This window comes from Zophobas morio, unplaced genomic scaffold (genome assembly GCF_036711695.1).
Source record: "Zophobas morio isolate AGI-343-1 ecotype UQ-CSIRO unplaced genomic scaffold, CSIRO_AGI_Zmor_V1 ptg000016l, whole genome shotgun sequence".
Taxonomy (NCBI): Eukaryota; Metazoa; Arthropoda; class Insecta; order Coleoptera; family Tenebrionidae; genus Zophobas; species Zophobas morio.
The window spans coordinates 2,919,977-2,934,427 of NW_026972121.1; the positions used below are offsets into that span (position 1 = coordinate 2,919,977).

General features: G+C 34.2%; 2 protein-coding genes across 2 annotated transcripts in view; one reads left to right on the forward strand and one right to left on the reverse strand.

Annotated features, from left to right (window-relative positions):
- LOC135129553 (von Willebrand factor A domain-containing protein 8-like) overlaps positions 1–14,451 on the forward strand; it is a 191,885-nt gene that overhangs the window by 87,532 nt on the left and 89,902 nt on the right. The gene's annotated exons all lie outside the window — the stretch shown is intronic.
- Positions 284–1,807, reverse strand: LOC135129733 (uncharacterized). Its single transcript, XM_064056979.1, has 7 exons — positions 1,788–1,807; positions 1,552–1,687; positions 989–1,503; positions 843–942; positions 693–800; positions 486–641; positions 284–441 (listed from the first exon to the last, which is right to left on the reverse strand). The coding sequence occupies exons 1-7, from the start codon at positions 1,805–1,807 to the stop codon at positions 376–378; spliced, it is 1,101 nt and encodes a 366-aa protein (XP_063913049.1). The 3' UTR covers positions 284–375.

Below are 14,451 nucleotides of genomic sequence, written 5' to 3' on the forward strand. Positions count from 1 at the left end.
TTCTTGATTTTAATCAATACAATAAACTGCCTCATTCATTAATTTTTTTGAGTGACCCTGTGTAAGTAACTGTAAAATCTGCGACTGCATTGATAAACGACAGTTCTAGAGTCACAATTTTTTCATATTGTTTGTTTAATCATCCGACGGGATTGCAGGTTACTACTCTAATTCGCCTAGTTTTTAAGAAAAAGCAGACGCGTTTTTCGACCACAAGCGGGCAATCTATAACTATTATGAGTGTTATTAACATTATTATTTATAAATAAAACTAAAATTATCGTTATTTTTTTATTGAATGGAAAGCTAACATTTTAACAATAAAACGATACTAGAGAAATTTATCTCGACTACGTTGTGATGCACCTACTTTACTTACGAGTACTTCTTCTGCTGTAAACTATATATGACCGACATCGCGGAGAAAATGGCGTTCACGACCTGAAATCACAGGTTTATTTCGCCCCAGCAACCCCAAATCGTACCTTTAGCCCCAACTGATAGTTAAGCGAAATGTTTTCAGAGTACTTGATCTTGAATTTTCGCGTCGCGTGCATCAGGAAAAACAGGTAAGTTTTTTTGTTTTTTGAGTTCCAGTGGTACCACTCGACTTGGCTCAGAGTTTCGTAGATTTCCTCTGACTGTAAGTAATTTAGGGTTTGGTAAAGTACCACGACTATGTTACAACGTACCCAATCTTCGATTCCTTGCCCACCGGCTGCAAACCCTACCAACATAGCAGACGTCGTAAGTATCATAAGTACCATGCGAAAATACTGGTCGGACAAAGAACCTTCAAACTACAATGTTAATTAAAAATTTGACGTTAGTTGAAGAAGTACCGCAAAAAAGACTAGAAGAATACTAGCCATTACGCAGGTACCCATGATTTGAAACGGCAAAACGTACACTTGCGTGAGTTCTAAGGCTCTTGAAGCGATTCTGAAAAACTCGTTGGTTTTACCTTCAAAATTTGTAATTATCTTACTCAGTGAGCTGGATGTGGTACTTCACGCAAGACATCAGTTTATCTTCGATCTGTTTGTGGTACTCCGCGTTGTTCCATCTTATGTACTCTTCGTGCTCGAACTTGGCGTTTATTTCTTGTATGCAGTGTTTCAGCATAAATTTTTGTAGGTTGAGGTGGCCGTGGAAATACAAAATCGCGAATCCAGGTACACTGGTGCCCACGTACACTAACACAAAAAACAAAGGTTTTAAACAGCACACAATAAAATTTTCCCAACGCGAAAAGTACAGTTCTATTATTTTGAGAACGAACATAAGATCCTTGTCTCTCGAAGTTGGTATCATGCAGGATATCGTACCCATGAGACTTAGAGCCGTGGTCATGCACATATACGCCGTAATGTAAATCCAAGTTTGCCTCACTTTTCCTTTAATCGCTTTTGTGGCTTCTTCGATTTTCCACACTTGGAATTGGTGTACGTAAGTTTTGATTATGTTAGTGGTGTAAGCTTGGCTGTAAATGGATACCCCCATCTACAATTAATAATTAGTTTAATTCATGTTTCGAATTTTGTTACGCACATAAAATAACAGAATGTAAATCGGCTCGTACTGAACGAAATAATTCAATTCGAATTTTTTTAAAAAGAAATATCCCTGGAGGAGAAGCAAAGCTGATAGAATCAAATTTATTGCCAGGAGGCAATATTTCATGGCTCTGTATTCAAAAATGTCCACCGTTAAAAAACGACATATTCTGATATAGTTTGTTACTGAAAATAGTTCACTTTAAAATTGAGTATATTCAAGAAACTTACCTTCCATCCTCTCGTTTCATGACTAAGAGAATGCTCAACGATCGTACTTAACGACTATTTGAACGCAAGAATCGTTAAGGTAGTTGTCATTTAACAATCGATACAAATGCCCCTTTTATAAACAACTAAGAATATAAAGTTGGAAAAACACCACGCCCATTGCATTGTAATGTATCGTTAATGATCTTCAGCAGTTTACTTACTGTATATAATGAAATTGTTTCATATAGTTATAATTATCCCTTGTTCTTAGACACCCCAAAATGGATTTATATAATTTTTTATCAGTTACAGTAATACATTAAATTCCAAAATACTCGTATATGAAACTTGAATAATAAAATCAGGGAAAAAATGGGTTTGCGGGGATCGAACTCGAGGCCTCTTGGATAGATTGCGAACTATGTTGACAACCTAAAACTATGTGAGGGATGAAATAAATGTACACATGACCAACACTTCCCAGCAAACCTCAACTACTTAAGCAAACACTTTACTCCATCGCGCCTCATCCCAAGATCTTGTATACACTTTTCATGCTTAGCCTTGGAAAGTTCTTTGGGTTTTCAGCGCCAATGTTATCATTCTTCAAAATCATCATTGCCTTTGTCGATGAAAGAGCTACAGACCGCTTTTTCCTTGATCCCCAGCTCACTGCTGTACCCCCAATTACTTATCTCGTATAAGACTTCCTGTTAACAAGACAACTTCTCCAGTCAGCATCAGTATACATCACCGGAGGTTCAAATATAGATTCAAATCTGTAGTCTCTTTAAGATAACGTAAGATCCTTTTTGTTGCCTTCCAATGAGACTCTCTAAAATAACTGCTAAATTGACTGAGGTAGCTTACCGCATATGTTATATCTGGTCTAGTTCCCATAGATAAATACATCAGTCCGCCGATGAGTTCTTGATAAAGGACATTCTTCGGCCAATACCTAAACAGTGCTGAAGATCTCCCAAATTTTTGACTTCAAACTTTTGACACAGACAACTCTTCAGTCGTTCGATTTCGACTTCATTACCCGACATAATCAATATATCGTCAACCGAAATGACTATAAAACTTGTGACGTTCGATGACTGGACGACGTATACACAAGGATCTGCATCTGCAATAACGTCGAGTACTAACGGAAAATCCAAGACAAATTGATGTTTTGCGTGAAAAATTTTCGTTTTATTTGTTAAGGAAATTGTGATAATAATAATAAGATACTGTGTGCTTGTGGTCGAAAAAAACGTCTGATTTTTATTAAACACGACGTGGCTTGAAAAGTTCCCAACATTAGCGACAATTATGTTAAATATAGTTTGACCTAGCGATGCAAATAATATCAATAATCGATGATTTTCGGCTACTGATTGTCCATGTAAGAAATTACTAACAAGACCGCAATTATTTTGTCATTACGATTTTTTTATTCAATATTTCATTAAATTGTTCAACTTTTCGTTGTTGAAATTTTCCAGTTTTTCGGTTCAAATTTTTCGATTGTTTAATTTTTCATTTCAACAAATTTTCAGTTTGAAATTTGTCGTTTCGTTTTTTATTTTCTTCATTTTTACAATTTTTCGATTTTTCATTGTTCAGATTTTATGAGTTTTTGTTTTTTCAGTGTTTCATTTTTTACATTTTTCGGTTTGCAATTTTTTAGTTTTAAATTATTTTGTTGGCGCGTCAATTTCTACATTTTGCTAGTTTTTGATTTGCAATTTCACGACTATTCAGTTTCTCACTTCTTCAATTTTTCGGTTTTTCTGTTTTGCGTTTGTAATGTTCCTTTTTTCAGTGTAAAATTTTTCATTTTTTAGATTTTTTATTTTCTCGATTTGCAATTTTCCGGTTTTCAATGTTTCGGTTTTAGAATTTTTAGATTTTTTTAATTTTTCGTTTCCTCAATTTTTAATTTGCATTTTTTCTAGTTTTCATTTTAAATAAGTAATAATAATTGCATTTTAAAATTTCTCAATTTTTCGATTACACGGTTTTAGAATATTTTCTGTTTTCATTACTTGGTTTTAAGACTTTTTCGACTTTTAATTTTTCAATTTCTCAATATTTAAATTTTCATTTTTTCAAACAAATGACAATGCAGAGTCTACAATTATGCCTAAATCGCGTATTTGTTTACAGTTTTCTGGCAAAGTCCCATTAATATTGTAATAAAAATTAAAATTAGTCTTTCCTGGAGAACGTAATTTTTCTACATTTTTTTTATTAAGGCTTAACTTATTCTGTACACACCACAGCGTTAATTTATCTGCATTATCTTGTAAAACTAAACAATCTATGTTCGTTTTTATTACTTTAGCTATTTTTAAATCATCGGCATATATAAACACTCTACAACTAATAACATTTAGTACATCACTGAAAAAAACAGTTAACAACAGCGAGCCTAGGTTTGAGCCTTGAGTAACACCGCTGTTAACAGGAAAGAGTGTTGGCTTGACTCCGTGAATTTCAACAAATTATTCCCTACCAAACAGGAGATTTCTAAAAATCATTAATAGCCGATGACATATTCCTATTCTATCAACTTTTTTAACAATATGCAATGATCTATCCTATCAAAAGCTTTGGATAAATTAATGAATGGCTCAATTTACTTTATTCCATTTTCCCGAAAATTTGGAGATACAATACTGTTATTATTAGTGTTAGGTTGCACCAACCCATTTTGATAGACACAAAATTTTGTAAAGTAAAAACTCGTTTGAGACATAGGCGCAGCACGCTTATTTACATTTACAGACGTGCATTTGTTTTGTTACACCATCAAAAATTAAAATAAAATCCAATGTTTTATGTATTAAGCGGAAGTCGAAGCAATAAAAAAGTCTGAGCGACCATCGGTATTGTTTGCGGTTTCTCTGTTTGACTCTCGTATACAGTCTGTTACCGCTTGTTGTCTTAAATTAAGAATGCTTAGATATACATAAATGATTTTCAGTCGCCTCTGCTAAAACGCGCGGCATACGTGAGCAAACTGTTTCGTTATTTTATTGGTTATAAATTAATATTCAAGACGACCCAATTCGTTTTCCCGAAAATTTGGGAATGCAGTACTTTTATATTCAGTATTACACTACATCTAACCAACTTTATCGCCCTGTTGACTGTACGCCATCTTAAACTACTTCTGCTTTTTAGTATTTTTTTCCATTTCCAAGTTTCCCGCTTTTTCGATTTTTTAACTTTTTTTGAGTCAGCCTGTATAACTAACTGCAAAATCTGTGAATGCATTAATAAACGACAAATATACAATCACAATTCGCCTAATCTATACTTATATAATAAAGCTGAAGCTTTTGCTTATTTGAACACGCTAATCTCAGAAACTACTGGTTCAAATTCAAAAAATCTTTTTGTGTTGGATAGTATATGTATCATATCTACATATAGGCTAATAACATCACGCTACGATCATTAGGAGCGAAGTAGCAATGAAAAATTCGGAAACACGGGAAAATTATTCCTCCTTTGACACCTTCCGTTGCTTACGCTGCTTAAACGGTTAAAGTTACGTAAAAATCATGTATGACGAAATTGTTCCCCTCTAAATGTTCTAAGGAAAAGTCCGCGACAGCATATGTCTATCTTTTAAGATCGAGTCAGTATAACCTTTTTTATGGTAATGAAATTTGTTCTAAAATAATAATGCATCTATATTAATAAAAATGAATCGCCGAAATGTATGTACGCTCATAACTTCAGAACGACTGCACCGAATTGGACGATTCTTTTTTTTACGTGTTCCTTGTCGTCAGGACAAGGTTTATATGTAAGAAAATTTATAAAAAATAACACGGCTAAAAGATAAAAAAATTTTAAAAATCTTGCATGGGAATCGCCACTTCGAATGAATTTGAATAGTTGGCGTTCCTGACGGACCTGTCGCCTAACTGACGTGTCATACAAAACTATTTCTTCCGTGCGATTGGAAAAAAAGTATTATTGCATTTCAAATCGTTCTTTGTTTTTTCGTAAAAAAACGTCGTTTATTTTAAGAAAAGTCTTAGTTAAAGTGAATTTAGTTACACATTGCGAAAGTGTCTTATTAATTTTGATCTGTCATTCTATTTACCTATGTTCACTTTGTTGGTTTCGACAAAACTTCAAACTTTACCTTTATCCGAGGATTTAATTTGAAGTTTTCAATATTTTAAAATTCTCAAGACAAAATTTACAGATTTGATTGACTGTGAAAATAATTCTGTGTCGTTTTATGAAGTTCATTACAATGCCGAGAAGACGACAAGCTGACATAAGTCCACGAAGTCAATCAAATGTGCGACGAGCTACCTAAGGTGCAAATCGCGAAGATTTATTTCAAGTAGTAATTCGGATACGGAAGTTGATCAGCGTTGTGCTCACAATCAACATCATAATCAAACATTGAAGCGAGACATTGGACGGTATGAATAAAACTGAGTAGATACTCATATTCGAAGTACGAAGTACCTACTTCATTATTACTCTTATATACCTGAGCATCAACCCGATGTACTGTGTATCTACTTGCAAACATTGTATCTCCCCGGACACAAATTGAACATTTACGCGTTTTGTGAGCATTTAATCTAAAAATGAGCATTGGCGTGTCAAATGACTATTTGTCCTTATAAATGATAAATTAAATGTAATATATTTTTTTTTCCTTAAGAATATAGAGTTAACAAAGTTAGTTGAGTTACAAAAGTCTCTTTTGCTCCACGTTGGCCACCAACGAGCGATTTTCATGATTTTTGTGAAACTTTTCTGTCCTCGATAGTTGATGCTCAGCAAGAACCACGGGAAGGTCTGGAGCAGATCTCGCTAGGAAAGGAGAGGGCTAGGAATTGTTAATGAGGGATAGAACGTTATACAGTACAATACAACGGAAATACAATACAGGTACCTACAATCTAGCTACAATACAGAATACACTACAGATACAGATACAATTCAGATACAATACAAATGCAAAGTTAGTACCCAATACACCACCGGAAGAAATTGCACCAAAAAGTGAGAATGTTGCAAAATGAAAACCCAAGCAAGCACACCGATGGAACTCGGGACGAAATCTATTGGTCGCAGCGCTCACACGCCCAAAGGAGAACGCAGCCGCATAAATCCAAGGTCGTCTTACCTCATTCTCAAAGAACGATGCAACCCAGCGTCTAAGGGCCAAAAGAACCCCCCCAGGCCAAAGCGTCTGACGACATGGAGAATTCAAACCCGGAACCAAAGAATGCACTGTTGCAAAATTAATACCCAAGCAAGCACACCGATGGAACCCGAAACGAAATCTATAGGTCGCAGCGCTCACACGCTCAAGGGAGAACCCAGCCGCATAGATACAGGGCCGACTGACCTCATCCGTTTAGGATGATGACCCAGCGTCTAAGGGGCAACAGAACCCCCCCAGGCCAGAGCGTCTGACGACATGGAGAATTCAGTCTCGGAACCAAAGAATGCACTGTTGCAAAATTAAAACCCAAGCAAATGCACCGTGAAGACAAAGCATTTGCACCACTGGAGCTAAATTGGCAAGACCCAAGTTAAGTTAGTAACACATACAATATACAGTACAAAATGCTTCAATTACAAAAGTTACAATATACAAATTTCTCCACGTTTGCCAACAAAGAGCGATGACTGTGCTCGCTCGTTGCTGTTGCCCAGCAAGAACCAAACAATACGAGGAGGTCTGGAGTGCGTGTTGCCATTAAAAGAGAGGACTAGGGTTTGATAGCATGGGTGAAGGACACCGTATTTTGTAAATTTGGACGCCGTAGTTTAAAAATGATGCATACGGTATTTTGTGAATTATGAACGCTGCACTTTGTATATTCCAAAGCCGTACTTTATCAGTCCTGAATGCATGTTATTAACAACATATTTCAAAAAAAATCGGGCATTTTTGGAAAAATATCCACTTTCCTTCGTGTTCACAGCACGTAACACAAAACATTTTCGCTAATATTTATTAACAATAAATTAGAAATTCGCGAACACGTGCTACTTTTAAGCCAAAACGGAGCTCCAGTGTTGCTGCTACCAGACCGAAATCAAAACTAAACACAGAGGATGGAAAAATTGACCTTTTATCAGGTAGCTCAGGTGACAGTGACGTCATCGTACGTCACGATGAGATTGCAAAAATTATTTTTCATATTTTGGCCGGGAAAATGCACATTTTCGGGGATAATTTAATAATGTTTAAACAAATTGATTTGTTTTTAATAATTTCGGGCTTTTAGGACAACGAGTTTCGGTTTAATTACCATATATATTTTTATGCTTATCATATTTAAACATTATAAGTGATATTAATTATGTTTAAAATTTATTAATTTATATCATGCAAATGTATAGCTTTGATCAACCGACTTCAATCGTTTCGAAAATTTTCCCAAAATTTAAACATTGTCGAGTGAAGGAATCACGGAATCCGTTAAATTAAAACTGAAGTCGTAAGATAATTAGCTTTTATTTATGCATAAATTGTGCAGTGCGTTCTTTCTAACACTGACCATAGCGATTCCCAACTCAAGGTGTCTACCCATACTAACTGATATTTTGGTGACTCGATTTTTGCCTTGATGGTTGAACACTGTCACTGTTTTCCGTTTTTGTTGTATCGAGATACTACTTGAGCATCAACTGTCACCTACTGAAGTATTAGCATCAGCTAGAAAAACTAGAAATATTTTGATTTGATATTCGAGTAGATACTTCGTATTTCGAGTATGAGCATCTACTGAGTTTTATTTATATCAACCATTGTCAAAAAATTGATCGAACGTTGTTTCGACAGAACTTCCTTCGCACCAAAAGTATAATGAAACATATTCAGCATTTTCGAGTTGAGTCTTTTCTTCACACAATTTTGTGATGACCTAATCAACATTTACGATCAACACGTATACCACCTTGGATTGGTGCAGTGTAATACTAAAAATAACTGTATTCTATTCCCAAAATTATCTGCGAAAATCGAGTGGGCCGTTCCATTAATTTTTTGGGGGGAATAAGTAAATATTCTTAACAATTTACCATGCTTATAATAACTTTAAAACGTCTGCAAGATCTCAAAGAAGTCATTTCTTCAACTCTTGAGTTATTCTCTAAAATAAATTGACTGATCCATACATTTTTTGGAGTCACTGTAAAAACAAATCTAAAAAATATGAATGCAATGATAAATTACGAAAATATACTGATGATGTTTTGCACATTTTAGATAGGATTTGTTCGGCAAAATCTTGAGATGACGTCAATATTTTGATTAAAAACCTACCATGTCAAACAGTAACTTCAAAACGTCTGCATTATTTCAAAATTCAGTTTTGCAATTCTTGATTCAATCAATAAAATAAACTGACTCAGTGATTAATTTTTTTGAGACACCCCCTATAAGCAAAACCAAAAATTGTGAATGGAATGATAAATCACAAGTATAGTCTCATCCTATCTTGGACATTTTAGAGAGGATTCATTTGGCAAAATTTTGGGCTGACATCATCAATTTTTTGGAGGGGATAAGTAAATATATTTTGAATAAAAATTTATTATGCTTATCATATGTTTAAAACATCTGCAAGATTTCAAAGCATTCGGTTTTGCAGATTCAAAATTAAATTGTAGGTGAAACGAAGTTCACGGGGTCAGCTAGTATTTAATAAAAAGCAGACGCGTTTTTCGACCACAAGCGGGCAATGTATTACTATTATTATTATTATTATTATTATTTAAGCTAATATTTTAACAATAAAACGATCCTAGAGAAATTTATCTAGACTAAGTTGTGATGCACGCCTTTACCTACGAGTAGTTCTTCTGCTGTAACCTATATATGACCGACATTGCGGAGAAAAGGGTATTCACGACCTGAAACCACCGGTTTATTTTGTCCCAGCAACCTGAAGTCGTACCTTTAACCCCAATTGATAGTTAAGCGAAATGTTTTCAGAATACTTGATCTTGAATATTCGCGTCGCGTTCATCAGGAAAAGCAGGTAAGTCTTTTTGTTTTTTGAGTTCCAGTGGTACCACTCGACTTGGCACAGAGTTTCGTAGATTTCCTCCGACTGTAAGTAATTTCGGGTTTGGTAAATTACCACTACTATGTTACAACATACCCAATCCTCGATTCCTTGCCCACCGGCTGAAAATCCTAGCAACATAGCAGACGTCGTAAGTACCAAAACTACCATGCGAAAGTACTGGTCGGACAAAGAACCTTCAAACTAGAATGTTAATTAAACATTTGACGATAGTTGAAGAAGTACCGCAAAAAAGACTAGAAGAATACTAGCCACGACGCAGGTACCCATGATTTGAAACGGCAAAACGTACACTTTCGCCAGTCGTAAGGGTATTAAAGCGGTTCTGAAAAACTCGTTGGTTTTACCTTCAAAATTTAAAATTATCTTACTCAGTGAGCTGGATGTGGTACTTCACGCAAGATATCAGTTTATCTTCGATCTGTCTGTGGTACTCCGCGTTGTTCCATCGTATGTACTCTACGTGGTCGAAGTTGGCGTTTATATCTTGTATGCAGTGTTTCAGCATAAGTTTTTGCAGGTTGGCGTGGCCGTGGGAATACAAAATCGCAAATCCAGGTACACTTACACCCACGTAGGTCAACACAAACAGCGTAGGTTTTACACACCACGCGCCAAAATTTTCCCATTGCGGAAAATACAGTTCTGATATTTTGAAAAAGAAAATAAGATCCCTGTCTCTGGAAGTTGGTACGATGAAGGATATCGCACCCAGGAGACCTAGTGCCGTGGTCGTGCACATGTACGCCGTAATGTAAATCCAAGTTTGCCTCACTTTTCCTTTAATCTCTTTTGTGGCTTCTTCGATTTTCCACACTTGGATTTCGTGTATGTAAGTTTTGATTATGTTAATGGTGTAAGCTTGGCAGTAAATGGATACCACCATCTACAATTAATAATTAGTTTAACTCATGTTTCGAATTTTGTTACGCACATATAATAACACAATGTAAATAGGCTCATACTGAACGAAATACTTCAATTCGAATTTTTTTAAAAAGAAATATCCTTGGAGGAGAAGCAAAGGTGATATAATCAAAGATATTGCCAAGAGGAAATATTTCGTGGCTCTACACTCAAAAATACCCACCGTGAAGAAACGACATATTCTGATATAATTTGTTACTGAAAAGATTTCTCTTTAAAACTGAGTAAATTCAAGAAACTTACCTTCCATCATTTCGTTTCAGGACTAAGACAATGCTCAGCAATCGTATTTCACGACGATGTGAACACAAGAATCGTTAAGGTAGTTCTGATTAACAATCGATACAAATGCTCCTTTTTTGAACTATTAAGGATATAAAGTTGGACAAAAACATGCCCATACAATTGTGTTTATTCGTTAATGATCGACTATGAATGAGAAAATTTTCTGGGACAATTGAGTGAGCCGTCGCTAATTTAATCAATAAAATTAATTGACTGATTCATTAATTTTTTTGAGTCAGCCTGTATAAGAAAATGTAAAAAATATCTGGAAAGTTTCATAGCACTCGGATTTGCAAAATGGTGTTTACTAATTTTGAGTTTTTTTCCAAAAATCTGGACGATAAACAGACAGACAGACGGACAAACAGACAGACAGAAACAGGAGACCTATTGCTTTGTAGTCAAGGGGTCATGAAAGGTTAAAACATACTTTGTTGTTATACTAATAATAATAATAATGTTTATTCACGCCAAAAAAAAAGCATTACATGATAATTAGACACCCATACAAAGGGCCTTACAGTAACGTTTAAAACTCATAAATTTGGACCCTGTAAAATTAAGTTCAAAACCTACATTATTAGCCAACGATAAAATACTACTCATTGGAGAATGGAGCGAAACACATGTACATTAAAACTTATTCTACTTAACAATGTAGGGCAGTTAACCATATTATTCAACAATTTAAATAAAAAACAGAGCTTTAAATACTTCCTTCGATTACTCAGACACGGAATATTAAGATAGTCAGCAACCATTTCAACACTAGCAAACTATAAATTATATAACATACTTAATCTAAATTTTAAATATTTTAAAAAATGAATCTGAATAGCTTCTATGCGATTAATTAACGTAATATAACAAGGAGACCAAATAATACAATTATACTCTAAGACAGATCTTACAAGCGAAAAATATAAAACAACTATAACATTAATGTCCTTAAAATCAACAGACCATCTTTTTATACAACCTATAAGTTTTCTAGCTTTAGCTATAAGTGAATCGTAATGACAATGAAACGTTAATTTCGAATCAAAATAAATACCTAAATCTTTAACTATACTTTCATCTTTTAGTAATTCATTATTTAACACATAAGAAGCATTAATTGGGGAACTTTTCTTACTAAAACAAATGGCTGCACATTTCGAAACATTCAGATTTAAGTCATTCATGAAGCACCATTTTTCAACTAGTTTAAGATCATGTTGTAAAATCTTCATCTCATCAGTTGTTTTAATAAAATGATACATTTTTAAATCATCAGCATAAAGAAGACTTTTTGAAAGAAAATTCATTGTAATGTCATTGACGAAAATATTAAAAAGAAAAGGACCAAGAATGGATCCCTGCGGTACCCCTGTTTTAACAGAATACGTGTAAGATTTTACACCCTTTAAACATACACTTTGACTACGATTCATGAGATAGCTATTAAACCAGGACAAAAGTGGGTCACGAATGCCATACAAATACAATTTATCTAAAAGCAATTGATGGTGAACTTTGTCAAAGGCTTTATGAAAGTCTGTGTACACACAATGTACATCATAACCATCTTCAAAAGCATCAGTTATATCACTAATAAATGTAATAAGATTAGTCTGCGTAGATCTGCCAGCATAAAAGCCATGTTGAGACTCAATGATAATATTCTTAAAGGAATGACGTAATTGTTGAGAAACAATAGTTTCAAATAATTTGGCAGGAACCGACAATATACTTACAGGTCTATAATTATGAACAAAATGCTTAGAACCAGATTTAAAAATAGGCACCACATGAGCAAATTTCCAGATGTCAGGAAAAACTCCACTACTCATAGATACAGAGAAAATGCGACATAATGGTTCAGCCAATGATAAAGCACCCATCTTAAAAAATAAAGGAGGAATACCATCAGGACCAGCTCCCTTATTTAAATTTAATTGTAATAGTTCACGCATTACCTGATCAACATTAAAATCAACAAAATTCAAATCGATCTCAGGATTATTCTTAAAATAGTCTGAATTATAAGTAGGGAGCAACTTAGGATTCTCATACACAGAAGAAAAATAGCAAGCAAAGACCTTAACAATATCACTGCAACCTTAAAATACATCATTATTGAAATACATAGTATTAGGAATCTCATTACTTCTATTATGATCACTAATAAATTTCCAAAATTGTTTAGAATCAGTATAAATCAAGGATTCAGTACGATCAATATAACTATTATATGAACAGTTAATAGCATGCTTACATTCGTCCCTAATAATGGAAAAATTAACATAATCCTCAAATTTGACACTCATTTTATATCTACGATGGAGCTCCTTTTTACGTTTGACAAGCTTGCGGGATTCTGAATTAAACCAATGTGGAAAATTATCATAACGCTTAACCCTAGTAGGTACAAAAATATCACATGCTAAATAAATGTAATTATAAAAGATATTCACAACATCATTAATATCAATAATAAAACTAATAAAATCCCAGCTAATAGAAATTAAAAAAATATTAAGTAATTCATAATTGCAATTCTTAAAATCGTAAGAAATGTCACAAAATTCAGCAATACAGTAACAATCAACTAAATGAATAGCAAACGAATAGGGGGGATGAAAAGGATCCACTTTTACAAAAGCAAAACATTCACTAATATCTAAATGCTCACAATTAGAAAAACATAAATCCAAAAGATTACCCGAACTGTTAACAATATAATTAAATTGACTCAAATCACATGCAAAAAAGGTGTCACAAATAATAGTCTCCTTGTCAGTGCTAACATTAATAGGTGTGAGACCTACGATTTCATCATCTTTAATCCAAGAGACACAAGGTAGGTTATAATCACCAAGGAGATAAAACGTTGCAGACAAATAATTCCTACAAAGATAATTAAAACTAGATACATGAATATTATACATATCAATCGACGCATCCGGAGGAAGATACACTCCACAGAAAATAAATGTTTTCTGGTCACATTCAAGAAGGACCCACAATTCGTCAATGGAAGTAGCAATATCAAGGATTTTGGCTGTTATATACTTTTTCACAGCAATAAGGACACCACCACCATGACATTTTTTACTGTTAAGTGCACTACGATCATTTCTGAACACCACATATCTATCATCAAATATCTCCGCATCACAAATTTCAGGATGAAGCCAAGTTTCAACAAAAACAATGACGTCATAATTATCATTAGCACATGATAAGAAACAATCTTTAATTTTAGTCCTCAATCCACGTACATTTTGAAAGTAGACCTTAAGTTTTTCGAGTCTCATACTACTGCTGATTTTTCCTTGTCCGTTGAAAAATTTGAATTACCAGATGTAACATTGTTAGTCTTGGATGTAATATTATTAACCTTACGTTGA

Coding starts and splice junctions, on each gene's coding strand:
- LOC135129733 (XM_064056979.1), bottom strand. CDS start 1,807: ATGAAACGAGAGGATGGAAG. Junction 801..842: donor TTCTTCTAGTCTTTTTTGCG/GTACTTCTTCAA, acceptor TTAACATTGTAG/TTTGAAGGTTCTTTGTCCGA. Junction 642..692: donor GGCAAGGAATCGAAGATTGG/GTACGTTGTAAC, acceptor AATTACTTACAG/TCAGAGGAAATCTACGAAAC.